This window comes from Aureobasidium melanogenum (genome assembly GCF_000721775.1).
Source record: "Aureobasidium melanogenum CBS 110374 unplaced genomic scaffold scaffold_15, whole genome shotgun sequence".
Taxonomy (NCBI): Eukaryota; Fungi; Ascomycota; class Dothideomycetes; order Dothideales; family Saccotheciaceae; genus Aureobasidium; species Aureobasidium melanogenum.
The window spans coordinates 442054-457920 of record NW_024470067.1 but is presented as its reverse complement, the minus strand read 5'-3'; the positions used below and the strand labels follow the sequence as shown (position 1 = coordinate 457920).

Sequence of the window (15867 nt, the reverse complement as noted above, 5' to 3'; positions counted from 1 at the left end):
CATCCGAAAACCACAGCGAATGCATTATGCGATGGGAGTATGCGTAGAACTGTACCATGTAGCAATGTATTATACAGATTATGATATTCTCTTGAAAGAGAACGTGGCCAAAATCCCATCATTCTTGAAGAAACCTTTCCAATGAGACGCAAATGCACCAAGCCCACAACATCAGATCAACTCAGACATAATTTACAACCACCAGATGAATCCGAGCATGACAGTGACCAGACCAACGCCCATACCAGCGATTTGTCTGCTAGGGCTAGCCATACCAGTGTGGCTAGCGGTGGCAGCAGTACCACTGCTGCTACGAGTGGCGCTGCCAGTGCTGTGGCTTCCACTGCTAGTCTGAGTGCCAGTTGCGCCTGAGGTGGAGCTAGCACCGCTGGCGGCCTGAGCATCGTAGGTTTGGCCAATAGTAGGGAGTGCGACGTTACCGCTAACCTCCCATGCACCCGAGGTGTAGGCAGGGCATGCAGGAGCAGAGTTGCTAGGAGTATAGGCAGCTTCAGAAACACTGGAAGGAGTAAGTGTCTTCCACTGGTTGCTCAAGTTGTAGAAGTCAGGCGAGATTGGTGTGGGGTTTCCAGTACGGGTGAATCCATCGACAACATTGGCTTGAGTTGCAGTTGCGGCAACCTCAGGACCGTAGGAGACTAGACCATAATCGTTGGTCTCTTGAATCCACTCGTAGATGATCACACCGCTCCAGTAAGGTGACATCTCAGGACCGAAGATAGCGGCCTGGTCGTCGAAGGTTCTGGGCTTGGGAGTGTTGCAGCCGACCTCTGAGAAGAAGATGGGGATGTTGTAATCGGTGATGTTCTGGGTCAACTGCTCGTAACCAGAAACTTGGTAAGAGCTCTCGCCACACCTATTGGGGATTCTGTTAGTACCGTATTCGCTCTCAAATTTGTGTTTGCCGGATTGAAGAACTTACCATTCATACGCGTTGAGGGAGAAAAAGTCCAGAGCATCTGATGAGTTGGTACCGCAAGCAAGGTAGTTTTGGAGGTTGGGACGAAGGGAAGAGATATCTGCAGCAGAGTATCCAACTGGGATGTTGCGGTAGTTCTTGCTGTTGCGGTATGCCTTCATGTCACGAGCAGCGGCCTTGACATAAGGAGCAGCAACAGAGCCGTTTCCAGTGGTGAGAACCTCGTTACCGACAAAGAAACCAGCAGTGTTGTCGAATTGCTGGAACTCATCCATGACCTTGGCGAACGCATCAAACTGAGTCTGGTTCCATGCAGGAGTGTCCTGCTCAATTTGAGTGGTGAAAGTGTCGAGATCCACAAAGAGATAGATTCCAGCGTCCGCGAAAGTCTTCATGCAGTCCTGGTGATCAGCTTCCGGGTCCACATGGTAAACACGGATGGCATTAGCACCCAGAGTCTTCATCAATGATGCATCCAACTGGCACTGGGTGTTATCGACGAGCGGATCATCGGGAACAAGCTGGTAAGCAACACCTATATTTAATATTAGTCTCCCTCAACTCGATTGATGAATACGAAATTTCGCACCTCTAACAAAGTATTGGTTACCATCGCTAGTGAAGAATTTGCTTCCCTTGACCGAGATTGTGGGAATAGCAGAGGCGACTGCGGCGAATGCGATTCCGCATGCAATGCTGAGAGAAGAACGCATTTTGATGGAAGGTAAACTGCTTGGGAAAGAAGCAGATTTGACAGGAAGAATTTGTTTGGTGATAAGAAATTAGAAAAGGTTGATTGATGGCGTTGTTGAGCGGTTACGACGACAAACGAGGTAAGGGGTCGTGGCTTCCTCAAACAAGATGACAACGAAGATGAGCGAGTGACTACTGAAGAAGAATCGAAGAATAGGCCTGCGCAGAGAGAGTAGGTAAACGAAAGTAGGCCGTACTTGAAAGAAATAGAAAAAGTCCTCGGCCACCTTTACATGTATAATCCCAACTTGACTTTAGTCCATGTTTTAGCGGCAGCAAGAAGGATGATCTGGCTCAACCTGAGGGGATCCACTGCAGTTTCATCGCGCACTCTATCCCCATGGAGAGCTGCAGATCTTCTGCTTGTCAAGCTGCAAGCACCCGAACGTGTTACTGCATAGGAGTGTTCTTACTTGAATCTCTCATACATCGTCGCAGATGACATTGACTCGTTGCCTTTCTTGACTGCCGACAGCATTCTTTCTGCGTTGACCTGTCACAACATCAGCAAGTGGCCTGTGCGTCGAAACGTCCTGCGCCAACAATCTCCCGAAAGTGTTTGCAATCCAAGTTTTGAAGCCGCGGCGGCGGCCCTCCTCTGCCGCTGCCTGTGGTTCGCCTCCAGCCCAAGGTTCGTGGTCTGCCAAATCGAAAAGAGGCTGGCCGCACTCGAACCCGAGAGGCCGCGTGGTTCGTTGCAGGTGCTCAGCAGCAGCATTTGTCTCAAGCCGCTTTTCAAGCCTCCAGTGCTTGACACCACGTGCCTACATCAGCCACATAGAGATATCTCAGCCACTTGAAAACTCGGATACGAGAGAACCTCTATGCGGCTTGAGGATCCTCTCAAACCAGCACGGCGAAAACTGGTACTAGCCACCAATTCTGCAAGCAGAGTCAGTCATCTGTGAGTGTTGCGTGGCTAGACCGAGTCCACAGGCACTATTGCCAGTCATGCCAATACGGCCTGATCGTTGTATCTGAAGATGCTCGCCAGTTTGACACTTTGAGCTGTCCATGCGCATCTCTCCGCTGTCTGGTCAAGCGGCATTTTGGCTTCAAGAACTGGTTTTATTTGAGAATTATATGCAACCACACTCGTACGGGTGACAACGAATATGCTCGTACTTCCAATGGAAACTGGTGCTCTTGCGAGTACGAGAACTCTACCAGATCCCGCAAACTGCCGAGGTGAGCATATCAATATCTCGTCTTTCTCATTGCAACACGTGCGAATGCGGTCGTTGTGGACCAACTTTGCTGCACAAGCATAGCAGCCTCAAGACGAAGGTCTTCCTGAGCAAAACACCCCCATTTGCGAGACTGGACATATAGCCTGGCTTCGTCGGCAAATCAAAACCACTCACCCACTGTCGGTTCAATTGGGATTTTCGCTTGCAGCGACCAGTAGTCATTTCACGTCTTCACCCGAGTCTTTGACGGTTGTTCTCCATGCGCCTTTACCCCATGGGCTGCCTCCACGTGCTGGTGCTCATGAAGCCAAAAGAGATCAGCCGGTGATATTGTCTCGCAGAGCAGGAGTCGCAGAGGCCGAGACAGAAAGGACCGGCTGTTCAAGAATTGCCAGCCTTCGCAAATGATCCGTTCTAGATCGATCTTTAGCGCCTGCATTGCATGGGCATCCAGGCTCTATGAACATGCGGGGTCCATTACATAGATTGATCTACCGGAGAGACAAAAGAAGGGTCTAGGTAAGATGCTACAGGCAATATATAGGATGATGGGCACAACATACGTCGTCGATTTGCAACGGTTGCTGGTGTGGAAAACAACAGCGATACCTGTAACGTAAGTTATTGGCATTTGCTCGAGATGGCATTTCTGAAGCGGGCCGACATCAAGGCTCGACGCATCCAGCCTGTCTCCGCAGTGAAACTGTCGACCGGATCTGAAGCCACATTCGTCAGAAGTTTGCCGAGGAAGAGCCATCTCCATCCGCTCTTCAACCGAGGCGGTAAGCCGCGGTGAGACAGGGCTGCCCAAAATGGCAGAAAGCCTTTGAATTTTCGGACCTGCAGCCATGGATGGCACTCCGGTTGGTTCAGGAAGCAGAGCATGCGTAATGCTTGGAGACCCCAAGCAAGGCGATCGTGATAGCGAGTCTTCCGAAGAGCAATCATCGTTCTTTGCTGGGTAATGCCATTGTTCTCTCCGCGAAAAGGAAGCAAATGTCTTTGAACGGTAGGTCCGCAAACGATGCTAGTCGCTCGCTTCTCTGCCTCGAGTCGTGGTCATGTGTCGACATTAAGTCAATGCGCGTTAGGACTATTTCCGCCGGTGAAGTGCCATGACCATAGGTCATGAACCCTGATGAGCATGTTCACATGGCGCAAAAGAGCCAATTTTGATTCTCGGTTTAGAGTGTCGGCGCTAAACGGCCAGCCAGGTATATGTATCAATGAACGCCCTCTCCCTCCCTCTATCAAGGTTTCTCTCATCTGTCTGATGTTCATCGGTCCCCCTCGCATTCAACTGTTACCATCGCCAAGATGCCTTCCACAACATCATGTCTGTCTTCGCCGAATACTACGCCATTCCTCATCACAGTCCAGGATGCTATCTTGTTAGAAGACTCGGAAGGCTTTAGCATACTCCGAGACCACCTTTCAAATGAATGTTGCAACGACTTTTGCAAGGACCATGAAACCGACATTACTGAGGACAAACAGGCCTGGATTCTGATGAGAGACATACTTCATGCTCTGCTCGCACCTGTCGTAGCTCTTCACGATCACACAACAAGGATTGCTCAGAAGTACACCAAGGCTACCAAACCAGAGGATATCGAGTTCGCGTTTAGGAATAAGGGCCGCAATGCTTTTGTTTGGCTCACCTCGTTCTTGGCTGATGACGAAGATTGGTGCCTTAGCAAGAATTGTCCTGCTTGCGTAGTGCAACACGCCTTGGATGCCGAGTTTCAAATCAGACTAATGGCTGCCGCGTGCATGCTTTCTTGTGCAAAGGGCCCTGAACCTGGCCACGGCCCTACTCTTCCTTCATTCGACTTCTTCCTCCGTTCTCTGCGTGATGCCCTCAAGGAAGATGAGCTATGGGGACCTGATTATTACGAATACGTCGAACCGAAGGCCGAAGACTTGAACCTCGGAATGCAGGATTTGATGCGTCAGTGTGAGAAGCTTGAGCTCTCGATGACACCACCTGGAACACCGGAAGACAACCCCCTGCCCTCGTTCTCATACTTCTCGGAGCGCAGAATGTCCCTCATGACCCCGACAAAAACGATCTACCCGAGAAGGCAGTCCGTGGTGCCGGGCATCACTATCAAGCGTTCAAAGCTAGCCAAGGTTCAGATGAAGATGGCACAGGAAGAGGAACAGTGGCTCCAGTCGTTTGTCAACAATGCATGGCAGACACTCAACCCTTTCCAAATGGAGCTGCCCTCGATGAACACGATTGCACGCCGCATGTCGCTAGTTGCAGGCCCCTGAGTGGAGTAAGCAACTGGCAGACTTCCCAAGCAAACAAGACTTCTGGAAGACTTCACATGCAAATCCTACGAGCCCAAACAAGCCACAACCGCGGTGCAATGTGAGCTCTATCGGTCCCAACGAGTTGTCACCACCGGCCGACGATACGCCGACGTGAACAGCATGCCGCGCCCTGCCATTCGGGTTGGCTGGAACTGCATCCTAGCCTTCTCCCATCCAAATATTGAAGCCAATATCACTTCAATAAAATATCCACTCCGGACCGGAAGAAGCGGAGAGGGAGGTTGGGCAGAACAACAAATCGCGCTTCGCTGCTGATAGGGAAATTGGAAACCGACACAGCACGAAAAAGGGCCGGCTTGTTTTGCTTCAGCTTGGCTTTGGGTTCTCGGCTTTGCCAAAGTCGGTAAATCGGTCATTAACTTGCGGCAGAGTCAGCTCCAGCATCGAACGGGCTGAGCACGTTGTCAATGGTTTTCCAAATCATAATTGATCTCATGAACACGGGTTGTTCGTGAGTCAGAGTCGTCAGTGCGACGACCAGATGTAGCAACAAGAACAAGTAGCGTTCTTGAAGCAGTAACGAATGTGACGACCGCATCTCAATTAATAGTAGACAAGTACAATATAGTATTATAACAATGCACCTATTCAAGACTATCAAAGCAATCTATCTCCAGGTGCATTCCTGTAGCATGGACAAGAGAGGCTATCATGCTGCCCAAGCATTTCATGACCTGTTGAGTTTCTGGATGAGAACTGACAGCAACATCTCTGGCCTTGGCATTTCCCCGCCATGAGAGCATCATGAATCTCGAAAGTCACAAAAAATAATGCTCGCTGAAACAACCACATGCGCTCAGCCCTCTGGTCCTTGACCTCTACAGCGAGTTGCTCCTTTCCAGAGTCCAGAATCTCGACACTTGCATCTCGCATTCCATTCAACTATACACGCACAAGCACCAGCACATCGCGCCGAGCAAGACGAAGAAGAATGGGTCTCCCAGACCCAGCAGAAACACCAGACTATACCACCTGGACATCCGAACAATTGCAGAAACGCATTGCAGATCTAGAAGCCCAACTGCGCAACAATCGTATCGCTCCCGTACCTGATCCATCAACTGTCCTTCCGCCAAAGAAGAAACAAAAGCAAGATCGTCCTTTTGATGCTAGTCGCTACAATACCAGACACATTGCGCTAAAGTTTGCGTATTTGGGTCAGAGATATAATGGCTTTGAACATCATACTGGAAATAAAACGCCATTGCCTACAATTGAGGAAGAGTTGTGGAAGGCTTTGACAAAGACACGGTTGATCTTTCCTTCGAGGCAGGGTCAATTGAAAGAAGGAGAAATCGACTGGGAAGGCACAGACTACTCGAAATGTGGAAGGACGGATAGAGGTGTTAGTGCTTTTGGACAAGTCATCGGTATTCGTGTGCGAAGTCTGCAACCTATGCCGAAGGAAAAGCCAGCACAAGAAGAGAATGCAGATGCAATGCAAGGAATTGAAGGAAATGCGAAAGAGCAGGAAGCCAACAAGGAAGACGCAAAACCAGAGAAGCCTTGGGATCATATTAGGGATGAGCTACCGTATATCCAACTGCTCAACCGTGTCTTGCCTGAGGACATCAGAATGCTGGCTTGGTGCCCGACGCCTCCTGCCGACTTCAATGCTCGCTTCAACTGTCGCGAACGTCGATACCGATACTTCTTTACCCAGCCTGCTTTCGCGCCCGTACCTGGAGATGCTGGACTCATGACCACAGCAACTGGAAAAACATTAAGAGAAGGATACCTGGATATTGAAGCCATGAAAGACGCGGCGAAGAGATATGAGGGCTTGCACGACTTCCGAAATTTCTGCAAGGTGGACCCAGCGAAGCAAATTACAAACTTCGAGAGGAGGATCTTCAAGGCGTCGATCGAGGAGGTAGATGTCAGTCAGACGCCTGCAGGTTTCATCTCGCATCCGGCTTTTGCTCAGAATGCAGATGGCGAGAACAAGACGGGCGTGAACGGTGACTTGAGCATTCCCAAGATCTACACCTTCGATGTCAACGGATCTGCTTTCTTGTGGCACCAGGTGCGCCATTTGGTTGCGGTATTGTTCTTGGTCGGCCAAGGATTTGAACCACCATCAATCATTTCGGATCTTTTAGACATGGAGAAGTATCCCACAAGGCCGAAGTATGAGATGGCAACAGATGCTCCGCTAGTTCTCTGGGATTGCATCTTCCCCGATCATCCTGATAACGATCAGAGCAGAGAAGATGACATGGATTGGGTCTATGTAGGCGAGACTGGCGGCCGCGAGACCAACAAGCGTCCCGATCTCGATGGTGGAGACAGCAAGTTCGGCAAAGGGGGGATTATGGACTCGATTTGGGAGGTGTGGCACAAGCGCAAGATGGACGAGATCTTGGCTGGTAGTCTGATGGATGTTGTCGCTGCACAAGGCAAGCGGTCACCAGCAGACGTCAAGCTGCCTCCAGCAACCGAAAGAAGTCCCAGATTGTTCGACGGCGGCGATTGGCCTAGACCAGTAGGCACGTATGTTCCAATTGCTCGTAAACAGAGGATGGAACCCGTCGAGGTGGTGAACGCTAGGTATCTCGAGAGAAAGGGTCCTTATAAGCCCAAGTTCATGCGCAAGGATGAAGGAGATGAGTAGATACAAGCCATTGGCTACGACTTTGGCTCATACAAACATGACTTTGCACCTCTCCAAACCTCTTCCAGAACTCGTCTGCGCGGGAGTATACTCTGCCATAGCCGTCAGCATACACATGTACATGCATACCTTAGAAGAACTTACCGGAAAGACCACAACAACATCATGTTCACCTTCAACCACAATAGCCAGATAGAATCTAACCTCAAATCCTTTGAAAGCTTCGTAGACAAAGATATCCTGAATCATGTTGGTGGGAATGAACCTCGTAGTTGCAGTACTAAGATATGTCGGGCTGCTCGTCGTTGTCTGCACGCCCATACCACGAATCACAAGAAGAGACTCTGTAGTATAGCCTTTGCGAAAGATGACAGAAAAAATTGCCAAACTGATGGGAGCCAAGTAGAGCCAGGGGATACGAGATGCAGAAGTTGTAGCCAATTCCGTCAGCGCTGGAGGTAGAAAAGTAGAAGCATAGTCTGTATGGACCTTCCAACGTGGAGTCGCAAATTCATGTGCTTTCGCGATGAGGATGCAGAGAAGAGTCAGGCCTATTAGTATCCTGACTAGTCCGATCAGGGTGCGGCGGACTCGTGCTGGGACTGTGTTGTTTGCTGAGCGAGTTGATACTTTGTATAGCACCGTGGTTGGCGAAGGCCGTTTTACAGTCAGCATGTTCCTCATTCTGATTTGAACCGAATCGGGTAGAAAAGATCCGAGTTCATTAAAGTAGGTGGAAAGAGGTTGCTATGTAAAGTGAAATGGATGTTTCGCGCGCAAAGCGAAGCGTTGCATGACGAACCACAACCCTGCCCTTTCAAGCTCTCTGCCCAAACCTAGAGCTCACCTTTTCTCTTCTTCTTTTTCAACACACGCTCTAGACATCGCAAAGATGCCACCCTCACCGTCGAGGAATAGAAGTCGCTCGCGCTCACCACCGCGCAAACCAAAGTCATCAGGAGGATTTCGCTGGAAAGACAAAGGCTCGCGCGCAAACGACAGCTTCAGCCGCGACTTTGACGAACGCAACCGCGATGATGCGCCTCGCCGCTCTTCGCCACCCCGCGATCGCGACAGATACCGAGATCGTTCACCTAGACGCGATGGCAACAGAGACAGCTATCGCCCCAGATCGCCCAGACGAGACGACCGTGATCGATACAGAGATGGCGGTGATAGAAGACGCTCACCTAGACGTGATGGAGGCAGAGATGAGAGGAAAGAGAAGAGGAAAGAGGACAAACCCAAGGGTGATAAAGAGAAGGAGAAGAAGCCTAAACCCGTCGCTGCCCCCAGTCGTGCGGAGCCTATGATTATTGTCAATGTGAATGATCGTCTGGGAACCAAGGCTGCTATTCCTTGCTTGGGTAGCGATCCAGTCAGTAAGTGCTGTCTATACTTCGACGCTCTATTAACAAGTGCTGACCTTTTGTGTAGAAGCATTCAAGGCTATGGTTGCTGCACGTATTGGTCGTCAGCCTCATGAGATTATGTTGAAGAGACAAGGCGAACGCCCATTCAAGGACCATCTTACTCTGGATGATTACGGCGTTAGTAATGGTGTACAGCTCGACCTGGAACTCGACACTGGCGATTGAAAGGACATCTGGACGATGCGGTCTCATTGTTACGACACCAGAACATTATGCTGTTAGCAGACAGCGCCTGGCACCCGCTACTCAGAAAAAGCTGTACACCGTGTCGGTACTCGAAGAGGGCTTGTTAAACACTTAGCAGAGCATGGCGCATGGTGGACACCAGAATCTAGATATTCATGCTGAGCTGGACGGGTCCCTGCGAGAGACCCCAACCTTGCCAATCTCATCTTGGGAGCTTGCTTGAAGAGTCTCGTCACCTCGTAATGAAAACGAGAATTCTCTGGGGCCGGCCTCGTCCGCGTATCTCATACATACGACCACTTGTGTCTGCCATTCTCAAGCCTTGTTTCTCGTTTCACATCAATCTTCAGTCACCGTGTCAACCCGTAATTCAGCGTCATTACATGACATTCATTAAGCATACGCCTGCCAGCAGGCCGACAGTGATAACTGTTGACTAACATACATATCCCCTCTCAGGACTCTCAGTTCTTCTTGCCATGAGGATGCTCCTTCTCCGCCTGTCCCGCCGTCTCCTTCTGCAAATCCTCCATGTGGCTGTCGTGGTCATGAACATTCTCTCTGTCTGCGGTAATCGAAGCTTCACCTGCAGAAGCCAGGTTCTCGTTCCATTGCGCCTTTCCTTGCTTTTGTGCCTTGAGCTGCTCTTGCTTGGTCTTCTCAAGCTCTTCGGGGGAGCGGGCGGCGTCTTCCTTGATGCTGCGTAGGGGAGAAGCGGTGAAAGTGCGGAAGGTGGGAGGGAAAGAACGCAGGCGCTGCATGCGGGTGGAGCGGAACAGGTGCATTGTGCGCGAAGACATTGTTGTGGTTTGTGATTCTGCCGAGGTGTTAGTGGGGAGTATGAATAGATGGATTTCAGAAGTCATACTGTTCGAAAGCTTGAGAATTGGTATGTGAGAGTGCAAGGAATTGTTTGTGTATAGGACAGAAAAGTTGTAAGGATACTTTGATAGGATTCTGGGACTTTGCAAGGTCTTTAACATATCTAGGAAGAGCTCGGTATAGCATCATAATCAGCATGACGTAGAGTGGGGCTGCCGAACAACCAAGGTAGAGCGGAACATGTCGTATGGATGAGCTGATCTTTGTCAGCATATATTTGCACAAGACAGGCAATGCTTCAACAACATCCGATATGGTCTAGTGGCTAGGATTTCTCGCTCTCAAACCGTTCGAACAGAACAACTAGGTCCGAGGAGGCCGGGGTTCAATTCCCCGTGTCGGAATTCTTCTTTTGCACTTCTTCCATCTTCCTCCATTCTTCTTCTGCAATGTAAGGTCTCTGCTCTTTTTGCATCACAATCTTATGTTCTTTCGTAGCGACTTGGGGTACAATACAAAGCCCGGCTCCACGTTTCAGCAAACATAATATCCTACTGACGCGAGTGTAAGTTAAGCAGTATCGCCAATCTTTGATCACTGTTCGAGTTCATTAGGCCCACCAAACGATCAACGTTCATGTCCTCTGTATACCGAAGCTCCTGACCTAGATCCAGCAGTGGCCACGAGCATGTTAGACCAAGTAGAGAGAGGTCGAGGAGCCAAGGTGAAATAGGAGCTGAAATGGGTTAGTTGTCTCTAAAGCAGCTGCAATGACTCTTTATCTACCTTATTAGCTTCCGTCTTTTCCTTCTTCCTCTTTCCTGTTGTTCACAAATCTCTAATTTGGATACCTGCCACAACAAACTGACACTAGCGATGTCACAAACAATGTCGCAAAATAAAAGTCTCACACCACGACCGTCTACTGGACTGATGGATCTGGCTACAGAGATTCGTCTGATGATCTTCGAGATCTTTCTCTTGCATCCGAAAAAGAAACGCATGGATCTGTTCGCCTTTGGGGACTCGCCATACGCGTGGCTTATGGAACATTCAAGCGGTGCCTTGGTCAGATATGTGGATGACATAGATGACCAACAGTTTCGTCGAAATTTGTGGATACCGACTCGTCTCAATTACAAAGTCAAACTTGCGAGACTCCAGATGGTATGCAGAGGAGGTTGCTACTGGCTTTCATGAAGAAGTTTGATGGCGATGGCTTGAAGCGGAAGATGGTGGATACCTTAAGACGTGCCGCAAAAGCGAAGACTAGGCGTTGATAGGCCGAGTGGAGACGAGAACATAAGAGACTATGAAGTGTATTGAATGAATGGTCAGGTCTCCAGACCACGATCAAACTCTCTCCTGATCTCCTTCAAGTATCCATCTACTGTCAACACATCAACAGCCGTAGCAGCCAAAGCCTTTCCAACCATCAATGCTTTATCATGCGCCTCTTCCGTCCTACTAGCTCTAGTAAAGTCAGGCGTGTGCGGTCCACCACCTTGCTTCCCATCCTCAGCAACACTCTTGATCCAAAAGCCAGGACTCAGAGAAGGAAAAGCATGACTGATATCTCCCTGATCAGTACTCGCTTGCGTACCACTAGTCAGCAATTCTACCTCCGGCGCTGCCAGCTCTCCTCCTAGTTCAATGAAATGCTTTGCATAACTCCTTCCCAGAGCCTTGTTGGGTACGTGATCCAGATACGTCGATTGCGGCGTGATCTTCAACTCTGCACCTGTGGCTCTCGCAGCACCTTCGAAACAAGCATCGACTCTTTTCTTCAGCGCATCAAGTCTCTCCTTGGTACTCGACCTAACCACAAAATCCCCAGCAGCATATGCATGTATGATGTTAGGTTTGACTCCTCCCTGGGTAATACATCCCTGTATAATATCTCCCGGTTGGGTTTGTTGGCGCAGGCAAGAGAGGGCTGTGTATGCTGTTATCAAAGCGTCTAACGCGTTGATACCTTCCCAAGGTGCAGCTGCTGCATGGGCTTCTTTGCCAAAGTATTCAACCCCGAAAGCTGAGAAGGCTGATGTACGCACTAACGAGGCGTCGGGAGTTATTCCTGGGTGAGAGATCAGGGAGACGCTGACGTTGTGTTTGGCGTATGCTCCTGCATTTAGAAGTTTGATTTTGCCGCCGCCGCCTGTGTTTGTGTCTTATTAGATGTGCATCTTTGTGGTATGATGGGAGTATGAGGGGGCTACCTTCTTCAGCGGGTGTGCCGAACAGCACCACTTTTCCTGCAATGTTGTGTTTCTGCATAACATGTCTTGTGGCCAGAGCAGCAGATATGGATGCGATGGCAATCAGATTATGCCCACAGGCATGTCCAATTCCTGGTAGAGCATCTGGTCCCCAAACACATCAGTACTTGATCATCTATACAAGCAATCTAAACCTCACTTCCCCACCTCCATCATTCAATTTACGTGCTATGAATGGGAGACAACTCACCATACTCGGCATTGAAACTCACGACTTCTCCTTGGGAACCATCTTTGCACTTAGCTTTTCTGTTATCGAAAACAGCAATAAATGCCGTGTCAATTCCACAAGCCTTTTCCTCTACTTCCCATCCTTCCAATGCTTTGAAGAACTTTACTAACGAGGCATAAGCCTTGTACTCTTTATAGTTCAATTCGGGATTATCGTGGATGAGTAGACTGAGGTGCCTGAGTTCTGGACTCAGGTGGTCGATGTAGGTAGATATGGTGGAGAGATGAGACGGTGCGGAGGACGAGGAAACAGTGGGGGTAGTTGGAAGGTTCGGCGCCGAGATGAGCACGTAGTCATCTTCCATTTCTTCGTCCATCATGTGAGAGTCGAGCATGTTTGATGTTGTGGTATGGTGAAGAAGAGAGGTCGCCAGGAGATATATTGTCTCCATGCGGGGAATATCAGATAGGGCAAGATAGGCGGGGTCAAGGCATCACATGGATTCTCAAGAGCATACAATTTGCCAATTGATCGTTACGTGCTCGAGACGAGCAAAGAAACCGGTAGTAGATTGGAACAAAGCTTCTTGACCTCTGGGTATCTAACACCTTTTCGTATCGCGATGGAAAATCCATCCTTACAAAGCAACACCAATCATCTCATTGCTCTGGTCTCCATTCGCAATCGTGTGCTTTTCCTCCTCTTGGATTTCCTTCTCGTCAGCACTCTTCTCACTGACACCTGCAGCTTGAAGTAGTCTGGGCTCTATCAACGCAGACAGCTCAACCTCCAAGAAGCCATCGTCAGCATCGTCATCCTCTTCATCACCAGTAATCATTTCGAACTTGTCGAAGAGTCTACGACCTTGACTGTCGTACTTCCGACCAGGAATGTCGCGTTTGGCCAACTGCAATCCCAGAGTCTTGTTGTCTGAAACATGTTGGATGGAGGCAGTGCGCACAGGAGACATGGCGGGTGCCCAGTTAGTAGCAGCCGAAACTTCAAACTGTGTGAATGTGATGATAGCACCCGGGAGTGTGGTCTCTTCCGTCAATAGAGGCAGAGTGGAAAGGTCGGACGGCAAAGGTGGTAAGTCGGCGGCATCTGAGGACTCAGCGAGGAGTTGTGCAGTAGCGGCTTCCTGATCCGCTTCTTGCGCTGCACCAGCAGTCTCATCTTCGTCATCGCCATAGTTGAGAGCGTCGCCATCAGCACCTTCGTTATAGTATTCACTGTAGCTGTTGTTGAGCTCTTCTTCAGTGCGCTGTAGCTTGGAAGAATCAAAAGCTTGAGAGCCGCGTTTGCGCTTCTTGATACGCTGACTTGGATCCCAGCGCTGGTAGAATGGGAAAGGCGGAGTAGAATAGTAATACTCTTCTGATCCGGGTGCACATTCCACGGCTGAAAGGGAGATCTTTGACTTCCAGGCATCAATGTCGGTCGAACCTTCTTCCTCTTCTACGGGTTTGGACTGTTCTTCGGGAGCAGCAACAACAACAGCAGGCTTGATGACTGGCTTGCGTGTGGTTTGAGCAGCGAGTTTAGCTTGTAGGCGTTGTCTGTCGGCGTCGTTCTTAGGAGCACGGACACCAAGAGAGTTGAACAGGAGACGGTTGGAGCTTGCCAGGTCAAGTCTTGCTCTACGGGCTTCTGGCTGTGGAGTGGTGTTGTTCTCGTTCGCGGACATTGTGCTGGGATCGGCATTGCTCATGACAGCGTCTTCTGAAGGAGTCGACAGATCGTTGCTGACATCAACGCCACCAGATTGTAAAGCAGCTAGGAGTGCCTCTCTCTTTTGGTTGAACTCGTCGGACGTGGGTTCCGTAAGAGGCTTCTTGGCCTTGGGTTTGACCTTTAGTTGCCTAGGAACCATGGGTACTGGCTTCTTGACTACAGGTGGAGCAATCGTCTCTGTTTGTTCAGTCTCAGATTCAGAATCAGAGTCTGAGTCCGAGCTTGAGCTTGAGCTCGAATCTGAACTGGAAGATTCGTCGTCTGAATCAGATACCGAAGCAGAAACACGACTCTCTTCATTCTCCTCTCTCCACTTCTTTAGATCCTGACGAGTGGCGTTTACAGGCAGATGACCCTTAGACTTCAGCCAGGCAAGTTTCTTTGCATCACGGCGGCGTCGGTTCCTAGCGCGAGTTCGCTGCTTGCCATCACCAGGAGGAGCTTGTTTCGTAGGAGGAGCCTGTTTAGTTGGCGGAGCTGTGGTAAATTTAGGGTTGACGAGTGCTTCGATCGAGCTGCTGTTCTTGTTGATAGGCTCTTCTGAAGGAGCGTCACTATCGCTATCACTGGAGTCATCGTCAGAGTCAGAGCTGTCGTCATCGCTGTCGCTATCGCTTGATGACTCTTCTGAGGTGGAGGCCGAGACTTGATCAACGTCTTCAAGTAGCTTCATGTTTCTGTCTTGTCCAATGTCAAGTTCTTCATCAGAGAGAGGCTCAAAGTCGTCATCCTCATCGTCGTCCTCCATATCATAATCGTCGAAGATCGCGTCGCCATTATCCTCGTAGTCGGCTTGTAGAAATTCTGGGCTGAATGTGACATGTTTCTGAGCCATGCTTCGGGTGCGTGGCTCTGGGACTGGAAGAGGTGGACCGAAGTCGGCGAGTTGTAGATCCTCATTCGATTCTTCGAAGGATAGGTCGGAGTCTTGTAGGGATGGCTCGAGCCTGGCGCGTTTGCGAGGAGGGATGTGAATGGGAGCGTGTTGTGGGGCTCGTAAAAGAGGTCGTCCGAAAGCGATACCGTCGATGAGATGTCTGCCGTCTCTTGAGATTTGGTGTCTGCCTGAGAGGTTCCTGGCGCGAACGTCGTTGGTCTGCAGTGGTTGGATTCTGCCTAGGAATTAGGATTGTATTCCCACAATGTCGATGGTGATAACACTCACACAACCTCATCATCCTCCTTCAAGATGTCACCCAGCTGCTGAAAGTGCAGCAACTCATAACCACCAAGGTGGACAGCGTAATCCTCCAGACCCCATCCTTCAGCTTCTAGCGGGAAGAAGTCGCTGATTTGTGTGAGCAGTTCGGCTGTGGTAGTAGTAGCGTCGACCTTCCACAAGACCTTGGTCGGCGGCAGTTGATGCCTGAGGACCTGCAGCCGGATTCTCATGTCGACGACTGT

The 15867-nt window shown here is 49.9% G+C and overlaps 9 protein-coding genes across 9 annotated transcripts; 3 read left to right on the top strand and 6 right to left on the bottom strand.

The window, feature by feature from the left end:
• Positions 1-192: 192 nt before the first annotated feature.
• Positions 193-1653, bottom strand: M437DRAFT_52277 (uncharacterized protein; the record flags this gene model as incomplete). The annotated part of the gene is made up of 3 exons (XM_041022329.1): positions 193-877; positions 944-1475; positions 1530-1653. 3 exons carry the CDS (start codon positions 1651-1653, stop codon positions 193-195), a joined length of 1341 nt encoding a protein of 446 aa, XP_040878463.1.
• Positions 1654-2115: 462 nt separating this feature from the next.
• Positions 2116-3105, bottom strand: M437DRAFT_67376 (uncharacterized protein; the record flags this gene model as incomplete). Its single annotated transcript, XM_041024926.1, has 4 exons — positions 2116-2457; positions 2543-2575; positions 2655-2945; positions 3058-3105. 4 exons carry the CDS (start codon positions 3103-3105, stop codon positions 2116-2118), a joined length of 714 nt encoding a protein of 237 aa, XP_040878462.1.
• A 1095-nt stretch (positions 3106-4200) lies between these two features.
• M437DRAFT_67375 (uncharacterized protein) lies at positions 4201-5160 on the top strand (the record flags this gene model as incomplete). Its single annotated transcript, XM_041024925.1, has 1 exon — positions 4201-5160. The coding sequence occupies one exon, from the start codon at positions 4201-4203 to the stop codon at positions 5158-5160; it is 960 nt and encodes a 319-aa protein (XP_040878461.1).
• A 994-nt stretch (positions 5161-6154) lies between these two features.
• On the top strand, positions 6155-7837 carry M437DRAFT_52217 (pseudouridylate synthase; the record flags this gene model as incomplete). The annotated part of the gene is made up of 1 exon (XM_041022317.1): positions 6155-7837. One exon carries the CDS (start codon positions 6155-6157, stop codon positions 7835-7837), a length of 1683 nt encoding a protein of 560 aa, XP_040878460.1.
• A 14-nt stretch (positions 7838-7851) lies between these two features.
• M437DRAFT_76576 (uncharacterized protein) lies at positions 7852-8521 on the bottom strand (the record flags this gene model as incomplete). Its single annotated transcript, XM_041026646.1, has 2 exons — positions 7852-7929; positions 7982-8521. The coding sequence occupies 2 exons, from the start codon at positions 8519-8521 to the stop codon at positions 7852-7854; spliced, it is 618 nt and encodes a 205-aa protein (XP_040878459.1).
• Positions 8522-9146: 625 nt separating this feature from the next.
• Positions 9147-9435, top strand: M437DRAFT_52332 (ubiquitin-like protein; the record flags this gene model as incomplete). Its single annotated transcript, XM_041022335.1, has 2 exons — positions 9147-9219; positions 9275-9435. 2 exons carry the CDS (start codon positions 9147-9149, stop codon positions 9433-9435), a joined length of 234 nt encoding a protein of 77 aa, XP_040878458.1.
• A 485-nt stretch (positions 9436-9920) lies between these two features.
• Positions 9921-10241, bottom strand: M437DRAFT_51968 (uncharacterized protein; the record flags this gene model as incomplete). The annotated part of the gene is made up of 1 exon (XM_041022272.1): positions 9921-10241. The coding sequence occupies one exon, from the start codon at positions 10239-10241 to the stop codon at positions 9921-9923; it is 321 nt and encodes a 106-aa protein (XP_040878457.1).
• A 1371-nt stretch (positions 10242-11612) lies between these two features.
• On the bottom strand, positions 11613-13093 carry M437DRAFT_52266 (uncharacterized protein; the record flags this gene model as incomplete). Its single annotated transcript, XM_041022327.1, has 3 exons — positions 11613-12436; positions 12498-12641; positions 12748-13093. 3 exons carry the CDS (start codon positions 13091-13093, stop codon positions 11613-11615), a joined length of 1314 nt encoding a protein of 437 aa, XP_040878456.1.
• A 273-nt stretch (positions 13094-13366) lies between these two features.
• Positions 13367-15855, bottom strand: M437DRAFT_51905 (uncharacterized protein; the record flags this gene model as incomplete). Its single annotated transcript, XM_041022261.1, has 2 exons — positions 13367-15575; positions 15629-15855. The coding sequence occupies 2 exons, from the start codon at positions 15853-15855 to the stop codon at positions 13367-13369; spliced, it is 2436 nt and encodes an 811-aa protein (XP_040878455.1).
• Positions 15856-15867: the final 12 nt, after the last annotated feature.